Source organism: Leptidea sinapis, chromosome Z (genome assembly GCF_905404315.1).
Source record: "Leptidea sinapis chromosome Z, ilLepSina1.1, whole genome shotgun sequence".
Taxonomy (NCBI): Eukaryota; Metazoa; Arthropoda; class Insecta; order Lepidoptera; family Pieridae; genus Leptidea; species Leptidea sinapis.
In genome coordinates, this window is record NC_066312.1 from 34,565,701 (window position 1) to 34,579,760 (window position 14,060).

At 32.9% G+C, this 14,060-nt stretch overlaps 1 protein-coding gene across 1 annotated transcript; it reads right to left on the minus strand.

The window, feature by feature from the left end:
- Nucleotides 1-321: 321 nt before the first annotated feature.
- Nucleotides 322-4,785, minus strand: LOC126979182 (uncharacterized). The gene is made up of 4 exons (XM_050828432.1): nt 4,644-4,785; nt 2,977-3,301; nt 1,544-1,608; nt 322-474 (listed from the first exon to the last, which is right to left on the minus strand). The coding sequence occupies exons 1-4, from the start codon at nt 4,669-4,671 to the stop codon at nt 410-412; spliced, it is 483 nt and encodes a 160-aa protein (XP_050684389.1). The 5' UTR covers nt 4,672-4,785; the 3' UTR covers nt 322-409.
- Nucleotides 4,786-14,060: the final 9,275 nt, after the last annotated feature.

A 14,060-nucleotide genomic window follows, 5' to 3' on the forward strand; every position in this document is an offset into this window, starting at 1 on the left:
AGCTGATGATAATTGATACGACCTGCTCATTACACTGCAGTGCCGCTCAGGATTCTTGAAAAGCCCCAAAAATTCTGAGCGGCACTACGATTTCGCTCCTCACCTTGACATAATCATAAGATGTAAAGTCTCATTTCCCAGTTATTTCACTATCTACAGAGCCCTTCAGACATAATAATGCTTACACATTACGGCTTCATGGCATAAAAAGGTGCCGTTGTGATACCTATAATCTAGCCGGCATCCTGTGCAAACTGTTTTATTCATGCATACACGGGCAGGTGACATTCGAGGGATGAGAGGGTAAATAAATACAAAGAGTGATTGATATACTTCATGCGTTTAATCAGATGTTTAATTTTTTAATTTGTAATTTATAAAATAAGGAAACTTTCATCTCGATCATTTCTCAGTCATCATTATAATCGTCATATGGTCTTCTGTGACGAGGTGGAGCAGTCCTGTCCTCAACACCTGTTATCAATTATAAGTGAAACAGGATTACACAATTAGTTTTAATTTAGTAAAAATTGAGCAATTTTTAATAGGTAAGAGATACATTTTTATGCTGGAGAAAGGTCCATTCGCGCTATTTAAAGCTAGGTGAAAGAAAAACATTACAACATAATTTTAAAGAAATAAAAATTATAACTTGCTTCTCAAATATTCTTGAAAATATGATGTATGTACTTGGACATGGAGATAATTTTCCAGAAACTGTAATAATCAACACCAGAAACAAACATAAACGTATTATATACATATTACTCGGTTAGGTTGTTTAAGTAAGTCTTTTGTTGGGCGTAGTTTGTATGCTTTTAGATGATCCCAGAAGACTTTTAAAACAATTAAAAAAAAAAGTGACAAATTTCGAAAAATTTGTTAATAGACGTTTTTGTGGTAAAGATTACTTATAAAACATAAATGATTTTCTTAATTTAGTGTAAAGACATTTTATGAAATATAGAAGAAGCCCGCTTAGTTTCTTGCACTTAATCTGCTTAAGTTTGTGGCATAAATATCCGATTATGGCTACGAGTTTTTAATTATTTTAAGTCCTATTCTGAATAAAAATATTAAAAATTCTTTTGAAGTCAAATTTTTTTTGAACATTAACAGAATTATTAACTATTAATATTACTAAAAAATCAGCTGAATCCTTTAAATATTACTCACTCTTACTTCTTTTATGAAAGTGTGCGTAAGCGGGTTATGGTCAAGTTTGTCCAGCGATATATAAATAACTTTGTGAATTCTGAATACTTTGTAGTTATATGTGTACATTGATATGCACACAGTTAACTTCATTGAAATTTATCAATGGTTTTATACTGTTTTTTCTCATAAATGTGTTCAGAAATGATACCTGATAAAACATTTTTTTAAAACTGCTAAATATGTAAAAACTATCACCAGATCAAATTTCTTAACTATTATATTAAATATTTTTTATTACATGTATTTTCTTGTACCATATTTCGAATGTATAACCTTAATCCTCCTTGATATTTAACAGATTGAGTTATTAATTTTTAATAAATACCTTCATATTCGCTCCGCAGTGCTGCACTCAGTAGCTTACCAAGCACAGAAGGTTGGTGAGATTGGCTGTATCAAAGAGAAAATCTGTATATAATTTGTGATGTTTTAACGTTCACAAGAAATATTATAAAGCCTTGTGAAGGATCCGAGCTGTAATAGTAACCGTTGATTCTAAGCAATGAGGCCCCGCTTCGATCCTTACCAACTCAGATAATTTTAACGTAAGACAGACACAAAAGCTGTGAACGCGTCGAAGAAAATAGCAGTCAGCTATTAGCCTCTGCTTTCAGCAATACATACACACTAAAACAAAGTAACTGACGTATCATGAGTGTTGCACGAAGCTGCTAAAGTATTATTTTAATTGTTTTATTAACATATTTTTATCAACCTGGCCTGTTGTCATGCGTTGCCTAACAGAAGCTCCTTTTCCACGTATAAATTATGTTAGCCTACCAATATGTTTTCAGTATTCAAATTCATATGTACGTTTATTCGACGTTTTATAATGTCTTAGGATTCTTCTGATGATGGCAGGAGAGTACGACCGCAGTGATGTTGATCGTCGGTGATGAGTGATGGTAATCTAAATGTTGACATGTAATTAATATTAATAATTCATTTAATATAATAAATAGTACTTATTGTTGTAATTGTAGCTGTACACTGAATTTTATGATATCTGATATTCTATCTCTAGTTTGCCATTGTGAAAAAACTGATTAAATTAAATTTACTTATTTGTAATGCATTTTACAATGTTATTCGTTTTAGCACTATCCACATCTTCATGTTAGCTATCACAATATACTAGTGCATAGACAAACAAATTGTACAAAAGAGAAGGACATCTCTAACGGAGTATCACTGTAAGAAAGCAAGATAAAAAAGTCAAGCGAATGAATTGTGACTGTAACGAAGTTTACAGTCAGCCATGCCTGGAATTAGATCCTTAGTATTTTGAATAAAAAAACTACCAAATAGACCAATCATAATTGATCACGCATCAGCCTGTCACTTTAACTATACACTTGTTTATTAGTCTATGGTTACAATAGTACTTGGCAGTAACAATGCCAAAATTTATGGTTGCGGAATCTAAACCTTCGTCTCCAGATTACCTGTGGTACTCTTTATACATCGAGAATACCGCTAAGTTATAATATTTAAACAAATTACTAATGTATAGAAGAAACTTTTGCCAGTTGATATCTTGGCTTCTTACCGAGCAAAAATGTAAAAGCAATTTAACAATTCTAGTAATATTTAAAGGTTATTTATTTGAAATATTAATCCGAAAAGTGAGGGATATCACTTTAAAAATAACAAATTGTTTAGATTTTGAAAGAGCGTCATCTCTAGTCAATTTCCTAATGCAACTATAAAAACAACAAATTGTTTAAAAGTAAAGCAACAAAGTGTTTAATTTACTACCTGTTTTCCTGGTCCATCGGTATGACTACAACTGACATTTGCTTATGAACGTCATCAACAATCTTTGTTTTCTTATTTGCAACTCGACTTACAAGCTTTGCCAATCCTGCCAGTAATCTTTCAGCCTCTTCCTCTCGATTGTTCCTTATTTTATTTCTGACCAGCTCTTTAACTTGTTCAAGCAAACCGTTTATTAGTTTTTCGTGTTGAACCTTGTAGTTTGTGAGCCATTGAGGATTGTTATTTACATCGTCTACATTACCATCTTTCCTTATTTCGTATACTTTTATTGAACCCTCATGCGCCTGAACGGTTGCAATGGCAACTGGACCAAAGGATTTAATATAATTATATTACAAATAAATATCGCATACAAGTGCTGACCCGGCAAATGTTGTTTTGCCTCATAAATGTACCTCGTGACCACTCATGGTACTCGTATGAATTGTCATTGACAAAATTATTTTTATTGCGAATATACTTAGTCTGGCCATAAATACTGCTACAATTAAAATAGACAAAATATTACATATGAATTGGAATCTGTATTTTATATATGATTGTTCATTGAGTTTTCTCATTTTGGCGCCAATACATTGTACAATATTTTGCGATATTAAAATGGAATGGGGTGATAAAGAGAACCGAATCGCTGCGATTGCATTACACAAAGTAGGTATGACGCCAAATGCAATTTTTAAAACTCTCCATACGCTTGATAATTATAAAATGTTTCTATACCGGGCCATTAATAGGTACAATGAGACCTCCTCTGTTTGTGACTGAAAAAAATTTCGCCGTCCACGTAGTGTTCGTACGAAAAAGGTGGTCAAAGAAGTAAGGGACAGAGTTCGAAGAAATCCTTGCCGAAAGCAAATGAATTTATCTCCGGAGGTGAAGAGCACCTCGAACAATGTCGTGTATTTAAAAGATGACTTAGAACTTGCAGCCTATAAGAGACGTACTAGTCATTTTTTAACTGATAATTTAAAAAGGAATAGGGTGGTAAAATAGAAACAACTACTGAAGCGTTACGCAATGGGAGGTCACTGAAAAGTGTACGTATGAATTTTTTTAACAATTGAGCATTTTAACTAACAATATGATCGTAATTATGCTCAAAGCTCTAAGGAATCTTCGAACCGTGGGTAGTATCCGACTACAGTGAAAAAAATATCAAAACAAAGGCACAAATGTATCAAGATACAATTCTTGAGAAGGTAGTGAAGCCCCTTAATAACATCATGATCAATATCTAAGAAGACTCCAGCAAGACTCGGCGCCGGGTTATAAAGCTTGGTCTACGCAGTTTTGGTTGGTAACTAACGTTCCGGCATCAACAAATTTATGGTCAGTTTTAGAGAGTACGGCTAGCTCTAAACGCTGTGATAATTTGGAGTCCCTAAAACAGTCCGTACGATTTACAGTGAAGAATTTTCCCATGAGAAGTGTCCGTGCTTCTATTGATAACTGGCTTCAACGTTTAAAGGACTGTATTGCAGCCAATGGATACCACTTCAAATAAGCTTTTATATTTTAAATTGTTTTATATTTTTCTTTGTCTCAGTATTTACGGCAAGACTAAGATTAATATAGATAAAAGTTTTATATAAAAAAATATAAGTCTTATATAATATATACAGATATCGTTACTCTAAAACACTTACCCAAAAAAAGAATAATATATTTTTCCATAATGAACAGCGCAAGCGTGTTCAAAAACGAACAGATTAAAAAAGGTTGCGTTGATCGAATTTAATTTACTTTATGGTATTTTTACGAGTGGAGTGTTTATCTTTTTTGGAAAATTGCTAAGACATAAATTGGATATTTTTATGAATCGTGGCCGATTACGTTTTATGGAACCGTATCTCGGCTTATTGAATTAATTAAAATTCGGGTAAGAGTTTTATATTTTTATTTCATGGTTTTATTATTTGAATCTTTATCGTGCTTTTCGGTGGATTGGGTACTTTGTGACGATATATCGAGCCAGGTTTATGTATCTTCGCTCATTTCCACGCTACCAAAGGGTTACTACCTAAAACTCCAATTTTCAGATACTAAAATTGTAGCATATGCTGATTTTTACCAATTGCAATATTATTTTCCTATTGAGATATTCGGAAGGTAGCACGTGCAAGAGCTGAGTTGGTAATGCGCGTTGTCATGTTCTGGCTGACTACAAAACATAATAACACTTAATTTTGGAAGAAAAAAACCTTTGTCATCCTTCAAACCTAACTTTTCCTTTGTTTCGCAGACTCATAATTAATCGCCTTCTTTTGTACTTGATACATGTCCAATTCATAAAATATTTCTCGTTTTTTCTCAACTATACTAGAAGCATTGCGTTGAAGCTGTGGTCTCACGTACAAGGAAACTCATTTTTGTTTAAAAATATGATTTAGTATAGATGCTATACCACTATGGCATAAAAGGAACTGCGCTCGATCTTTTGACTTCATATCTAAACAATAGAATTCAGAAGGTCGACGTGAATGGCAGGAGATCTCCTGGGACTCCTCTCAGTATGGGGGTACCACAAGGGTCTATTCTTGGACCGTTCCTCTTCCTTATCTATATAAATGATCTTCCTAATCTTATAGAGAAAAAACATAAGGTAGTATTGTTTGCGGACGAGACTTCACTGATTTTCAAAGTGAAAAGAAACCAAGCTATATATGACGAAGTAAACAATATTCTATCTGACATCGTGTACTGGTTTAGCGCTAATAACCTATTGTTAAATAGCAAGAAAACTAAATACATTAAATTTACCGTACCAAATGTCAAAAATGTAGATGCAAGTGTTTTGTTAAGCGGAGAGGTGATAGAACCGGTGGAATCTGCTATATTTCTTGGCATAACTCTAGATTAGATTCCAAATTACAATGGGGCCCCCATATTGAAGGATTGGCGAACAGACTTAATTCTGCAGCATACGCGGATAAGAAGATTAGACAATTAACTAACATAGATACGGCGCGACTTGTATACTTTAGTTATTTCCATAGTATTATGTCCTATGGTATATTGCTATGGGGCAACGCTGCCGATATTAATACAATATATGTGCTGCAGAAGGGGGCTATTCGCACTATTTATATTCTAGGTCCTAAAGGACCATTGAGAGCAAAATTCAAAGAAATTAACATCTTGACTGTTGCTTCTCAATATATTCTTGATAATGTAATGTATGTATGTTCATAGGCACATAAGTGAATTTACTAGAAACTGTCATAACCATAATGTGAACACCAGGAACAGACATAAACTTATAATACCTACTACTCGGCTAAGTGGAGTTAGTAAGTCTTTAGTCGGGCGATGTATATGCTTTTACAACAAGATCCCAGAAAAGGTTCAAAACAAAGTATCACGTTATTCAAAAGAATTGTTAAAAAACTTTTGTGTGGTAAAGGTTACTATAACAAAAGTGACTTACTTAATGATACCACAGATTGGGCATGGAGTGACCGCCCTCAGGCTATTAAATAATAAATTTAATTGTACAATATTACTTTGTAAACATATTGTTTCGATGAAAAATAATCCCGCTGAGTTTGTTGCGGCCGTTCTTCTTAGGTCTGAGGCATTCATTTTGGAATGGGTGTTAGTTTTTGACTTTCAATAATTGATGTCATATCCTATTTTGAATGAAAATATTTGAATTTGAATTTGATGCTGATACTCTGAGAATTGTATACTTTGCCTTAGCCCAATCTGTCTTATCATAATACTGTATTGTTGCATGGGGTACAGCTGGTAAGGTCATGGTGGCTTCTTGATTTTACATATGGAACAAAGTTGGAAAAATGATCGCATAAGTTAGAATCACATAACAATAACATAGCCATACGCAAGGCACGGAAGATACATGAGAACTTTTTATTCGGTGAGTAATCATTTCCATGTCTCCAATTGAACAGCTTTTATGTATAATGTTTACGACTACTTCCTTGTGGGAATCTAAATTAAAATAACGGGGAAAAATAAAGATACTAGCACGTATACAGTCGAAAAAAAAGTGAACATTACCGAAAAACTACAGCAAAAAACCATCCCACTAAAAGATAAAATGAAAAATGAAATCTCTCTATTACTTAATAAAATATTTTAGGTTTATAATAAAATGTTAGTTAAACGTGCTACCATACATACTCTTATCCATTCATCCATGAATACTGATTCATAATCCCTTTTATAAAATATATTTAATTGATTTTTACAGTTTTTGGGATGATAATCCGCATGATTCCTATACCACTTAAAAACATATGAAGTAATTTATGATTGAAAAATCTTTGTTAAGTTTGTTTTATACATCACGTCTGACAGGGATTCAATCGTGCTCTTTCGCCTAACAAAACTGATCCACGTGCCGGTACAGTTTGTAAGCCCAGCCCACTACGGGACAGTTTTAGTTGCACTATTTTAAAACGTCAGAAATGCTTCCATGTTTAATACACGATCACCGGTTTTGTCTTTGGTTTCTAAAGTTCATCATAAAGGTATTTCCCAACGAGTCATTTTTCAAACGCACGCTTATTTAAAAATAAAATATATTTTTTTCTCATTTGCACTATTATTAATTTATATTCATCAAAATTTCTAACACAATTCTGAATTAAATTGATTTTTTAGTTCGGTTTTCTATAAAAAGCGTGTTTTTAAGTTTTTTTATATAACTTTTTATATAACTATTATTTATTCGTTAACTTTTGTATGCCAACATCCCATTGACGTTGTTCTTATTTGTCCTGAATTTAACGGACTTTTATTCTTTTCTAAATTCAAAGTAAAACAAAGCAATTCCTAATAACAAAATAAGGCGAGAAATTGAATTAGGTCATGTGGATTTCGTCGTTGAAATCTACTATCGATGTCTCGTGTTCGTTTCTACTTTAGAACATAATATAGCGTATTAGCAAGCTAACAGTTAACTGCACTACACAAAACGAACTACGGGCCTACCTTTTTGGTAGTTACGTCTTGTTTCGACTCTTGCGGAATTAACCAGTTAGTAAGGATTATAGAAAAACTCGCAGAAAGTTTATATTCCGTAGGAAATTATATATAAAAACGATTATAGCTGTTATATTTAACACCGGTTTCAGTCCCGATGTCTAAAAACTTGCAATGCTCCCGGATTGAACCTACAACCGTTCCTCCATTAAATAGACACTACTTACTCGATGCGATATGTCTGACAAAGCTTTGTATATTCTAAAGCTTCTCATTTAGGATTTCATGATCTATATTTTTAAAATTTTAGAGATCTCTACGTAAATTTATATATATAATATAATAATGTAATATCTTTTTCAATGCTCGTTTGCAAAACTGTGCTGTTAATAATAGCAAGGCGTTACATTTTAACTCGTGTACTCTGAAATCTGCCTGGACGAAGTCAGAGTGACTTTAGTATAAGTAATATTCTTTACTCACCGTCGAGTGAGGCACACTTTTCTGGAGCCGCATTAAATATAGATCAAATATAAAGATTAAAGTTTATAACTCTCAGCGGGACGGAAATAGCGTTTCCAATACATTTCTATCACATTATACTTATTACACGAGAATGCTTTTACCTCAACATTTTTATATTTTATTTGCTTTCCGCTTATTTTCACTTTGCTATTTAAGTAGCAACACACCTCTTAAAAGTTTCTTGAGTAACGAGAAATCTAACAATATATTGAAAACTTGTAGTATTTACGGATTTATATGTGGTAGCAGCATCATCCGCATTAAACAGTGGCAACATTATATTAAATGCCCTTGTTAAATGTTCTGTTAACTTTAAACTGTTCATTTTAAAATAACAAAAATGTTTAAATTTGACAAAGCGAAATCTCAAGTCAATTTTCTAATATACAATTATTGGTGTTGAGCAGGTAATTAACTGTAAAGTAGATCCTGTAGATGGAGTCACAGCCTGAAAGTTCAATAAGACATACTAAGATTTACGAACTATGGTTCGGACCCGGATTGTGGGTTCGAGTCCCGCATCGTTCATTAATTTCAGTTATAAATTTAATTTGCATAAGAATTTCCCAGAAGTGAGGAATATCCCTTTAAAACTCTACTACTTTAAATGCGCGGTCTTGTCATAAGGGATAAGGAGCATTCTAGAATGATGTCTGACAGTATAGTAGGTGACAAGAAAAACATATTTTTGTAAACAACGCAATGGAATTATTTACATTGGTCAAGAATGATTTAGGCCGGTAAGTAAGTACTTATCGAATTCTCGCGAACCTTCGACGTAAGAATACAGATATGCTTAATTATTGACCACATAAAATATTTAATATTATAGTGAATCGTGCTATAATTAGGAGGTTGGTAACAGAACTAGGCTGTACCCATCTTTAAACTACTTATTTAAATGCGGTAAAAAACTCACTAATAGGTCCGCTAAGATAAGTTTTATCGAATCAGATTTATTCAATAAGATGTAGATAATATTTAATTAATGTAATTATGTAAATTTCGTATTTTTATTATAAAACGCGAACGGCAAGGAGAGGTTTGGAATTTCAATAAATCGGTATTAATGCTAATCTCGTCAGCCTTGTTTTTAATTTAAATTTAATCTCATATCAAAACATAAGGCTCTCTCATCAAACAATCCACTGTCCTTTACAGTTCAAACAAAGTTATTGTTAGCTAAAACAGATTGGGAGTCAACATACGCCAATATTTATTTAGGACACAATATGTCAGCCTCTGGCCTGATTTGCCATTTTTCGGATAAATATAAAGAAACGTATACAATATATGTAATTTTATAAGTATAGAAACATAATAGTATAGATGGATAAATAGTTTAACATTTCTTTCAAGTAAAAATAATTGCTATTAGTATTGGCAATTTTCTTCTTCTTTGTTTAGAGTCATCCACTACTTAACCCTGTTCTTCCCCGGGGCATAAATATAACCGGGAATAGGCCCGAGAGTGTCGTTAGAGGCGACTAAGGGACCAGTGGAAGACTTTGCACAAGATGCAGGCTAGATTATGAGCAGGTACCACAACGGCGCCTTTCTCTGCCGTGCAGCAGTAATATTGTGTGAGCATTATAGTCTTTCAGTCTGGCGCCGTAGCAAGTGAAATTACTGGGCAAATCGTAACATCTTATGTCTCACGGTAACGAGCGTAATTGTAGTGCCACTCAGAATTTTTGGGTGTTTCAATAATCCCTGTGATGGCCAGGGCGTGTAAGTTACCATGAGATGAACGTCCTGCTCATCTTTTCCTTTACTGTAAAAAATTCTGGGTTGCACTCCGAGAGTGCTGGAAGAAGAGAAAACTTGAACATTAACGTTGTGCATTTTTGAATATTTTGGAATGGTTACGGAATATTTTCGATTGTTGTTATGTTTAATTATTTTGTGGTGTGCAATAAAGATATATTTCATTTCATCACCTTTCGTGCATAATTCCAACGAGTGTCATAAGAATATTCGATCAGGCCTGGTGTCCTGACGCGAGTTTAACATTTTATATCCATCCCTAGAAAAGTTTTTAACGCCGCTAAAGAAGTTTTCACTTCAAAAAAGAAAAAGTGTAGTATCTCCTATACTGTGTCTTTTTTTGTAGCACACCACCTTGGGATACTAGAATTCAGTTGCGGTTGCTATGTAGTAATATCCGTCGATAGTGACGTGTATGCTGCTTCCAGGTTATAATATATTATTATTATCTAAAGCCAGCAAGTGAATAATTAATTCCGTGTAAAGTTACTCGCAGTGTAAACACAAACACAGCATGCAGATAAGCTTATTGTCTCGGACAGTTCAACATGGATAAGCGTGTGTTTGACGTAATAGTGGAATATCAACCTAACTAGATAGACAGGGAGGACTAGGAGATGGCCGTTGGCTCATGCCAAATACCAGCCGGTTTCCTTAATATCTGGGGATCTTGTGTTATTTTGTTCATATTTAGGAAGATATGATATTATAATATAAATGACACTACTACTACTAGGGTCCGTAAAATTACTAAATCTCTTAAAGTGGATTGTCTTATATTTTAAATAAACTCCCAAATGATATTAAAATATTACCAATTAAACAATTTAAATGTATCGTAAAAGCAAATTAACATCTAAGGCCTATTATAATGCGAAAAATTATTTGAATCATAAACATAGTTGGAATTAATAATAAAGTTTCTAAATTTTGTTAATAAATATTGTTATACTTCTTTGAATGCTATTGAACTTTTGTACTTAATTCTGACTTGCACTAAATAATTTATAAAGTTTTATAGTGAATATTTTTATTTATTTGAATTTGACTTTTATTAAACTTATTATTTATTTATAGCATTATTCCCTAAATAATGGATTAAAGTTCAGATGCAGTAAAGTATTTATAATATTGTAAGAAAACTATCGTGTGGTGGCTGGATGATCTTGTTACCAGGAGGTCTACTTGATTTGTTTTTTATTATTATTATTTCCTTTAAAGTTAAAGATATTATATATTTTATTTTATGAAATGCTCACATAATGCCTCTATTTATTTACGGTATATGTGGACTGATGCATCTACTATACTCAATAACTCTTGTGTTTATAAGTATAAATTTACTTTTTTTGACTTACTCGTGTAAGCTTTTCAGTTATTGCCATTTGAGTATTTTTGCTGCGTCACTTTGCATTTATTGTAATTGAAATGATTTTTAAAACAATTAAAATGTAAATCTTGACTTAAAAGAGTGGCAATGAGTTTCTTGCTACTTCTTCTCATTAGCTCAACCCTTAACGAAGTAGCGGTAAATTCAATAAGAAACAATATTTTTTTTTTTTGACATTCATAAGTGTCATTTCCGTGACCTACATGAATAAAGTGTTTTTGAATTTGAATTTGAATTTGAATATCTTAACGATGATTTAGTCTGATCTAGATTATGACTAATTTATAGCAGCATACAAAAATGTACAAATGTATGATTTTTAAAATAGCACGAAAGTAAATATTAATAAAGTTTCTTGCTCGATTCCATTTATATCAACGTGGTATCATTGAAGATACTTAGTCCGGTTTGTCCAACTTAAGAGGCAGTATAGTTTACTTTTCGATTTGTGAACTTTCATTATTTTTATATTTTTGTCCGAAAATCTCTATCAGGATGTTTTAAAGTGAAACTTTTATTACATCGTATCAAACTTTTTCGTCTGTGTGTTGCATGTCGCGTGACGGTCGGGAGGCGCCTATAGTTCGCAGCAGCTGACCGTGTAGTGTATAGACTATTCCTAATTTGTGCCAGTGTTCCACACAATTTTTTTTTGTTTTTGTCAGTGTTTAATGTAATAACCTTTTCAATCAATATTTTTAACCAGGGCTAAGACACAGAGTCCAATAAAAAATTAGTTGGAGACTTAGTCTACTTTTATTATTTCCCATTATCATTCCAATTTTCCAAGCATAAAATTAAGATTGATAAAGCGATTTATATACCGTTAATGGAATATTATTCCAAAAATGTTTAGTTATATATCTATAACGTGAACAAATTTTTCACTTTTACTGTGGTTTCATAAAACCACACAATACTTTTTTGACTGTTGTGACGTTATTTCATTACAAGAGCGGGGAAACAAAATTATTTATCTAGTAATGATTCAAACATTCTTCAACAAATTTCGTAATTGACAAATTATGGTTTATCAAATAAAAATTTATATACCGACTGTTTTACTATTCGATAACAACTACAACAGACCGAAAAGTCAATATTCACTTACTAATAATAATTCACACTGCTTCGGATTTGAAAGCAGGCATGTTGCCTCGCCGAAATTAGTCATCCCCTTAAAGCATTTTATATAAATTCTCTAGAGATCCCAAAATGCAGCTTGCAATAATAGAAAACCTATCCAAATATAATTTACAGCAATTAGAGAGTTGTCTGACGCTTATCACGGCGAGTGACAGATACATAGAAACCCACTCGGCTCACTGAATACTTTATGGAGTCTGCCGGCTTCTGGCCGATATGGGCGGAGCATTTAGACATTGATATAACCCAAAATATCATATTCGCTCTTTGTCTATTACGTTTAGATTTCGTGATTTTTGTTTGTATATATGTCTCTAAGTAATTTTTTGAAGTGAAAACTTATTTTGGACTTGTTTTAGACCGCACTTTTCGTAGGTATTAGACTGATTCGTCATGCTCTAAAATGAAAGGCTCCGTTACGTTCATCATTTTCTTACAACCCACCATTACCATTCTATAGAATAAGACAATCATATTTGTCTCAAATATCAATAAGGAGAATAGCAGTTTTCGTCATTGAAGTTAGCAGAACACATCTATTAGTGACGCGGTGACACTTACAGTTATCAACTTTCGAGACAATGCAGTTAGCACAAGCTGAAACAAGCCACCATTACTCACAAAGTTCTTGCTAACTAAACCAGATTATTAACTATATATATTTACACCACAGACTGCATATATTTTATTGATTGCGATTACCAATGAAGTATTCACTTCTACCGTGCGGTCTGCGGTCATAGATTTTTTGCTAGCGGCTGATTCAATAGCAATCTTAAATGTATAACGCCAGTTTAATATTTAATTAATAACGTGGTTAACACTGAAAATGTTTAGAACTCATCAGTTAGAAATATTGCGAATGAATTTTTTTTGTATTTTGCATTCATTTCTCATTTGTTTTTGTAAATTGGCGGCAAATCTAAAACTATTGTTACACGTTAAAATGAAACTAACGCGAGAAAATTTTCGGTCAATGATTTACTATGACTATCGTTGTGGGCTTATTCAACAACAATGAAGCCCCATCTCGTGCCACTACTTACAATTGGTCGTAGCAATCTAAATGATGATCCGTGTGTGGAACGTCCTTTAACAGCGACTAGCTTTGTACCACATGGATTCCCAATACTTTAACCGACGACGAGCCCTGAAGATGCGGTGTAAGCTTAGAAAAACAAGAAAAGTATTGGCATACGTATAGCAAAGTGGAAGGATAAATTTATGAATAACTCAATATTGCGCCAACCGATTTCAATGATTTGGAAAGGAATGTTTGGTGACAGTT

Coding starts and splice junctions, on each gene's coding strand:
- LOC126979182 (XM_050828432.1), bottom strand. CDS start 4,671: ATGGAAAAATATATTATTCTTTTTTTGG. Junction 3,302..4,643: donor ATATATTATTCTTTTTTTGG/GTAAGTGTTTTA, acceptor CCTTTGGTCCAG/TTGCCATTGCAACCGTTCAG. Junction 475..1,543: donor ACTGCGGAGCGAATATGAAG/GTATTTATTAAA, acceptor AATTGATAACAG/GTGTTGAGGACAGGACTGCT.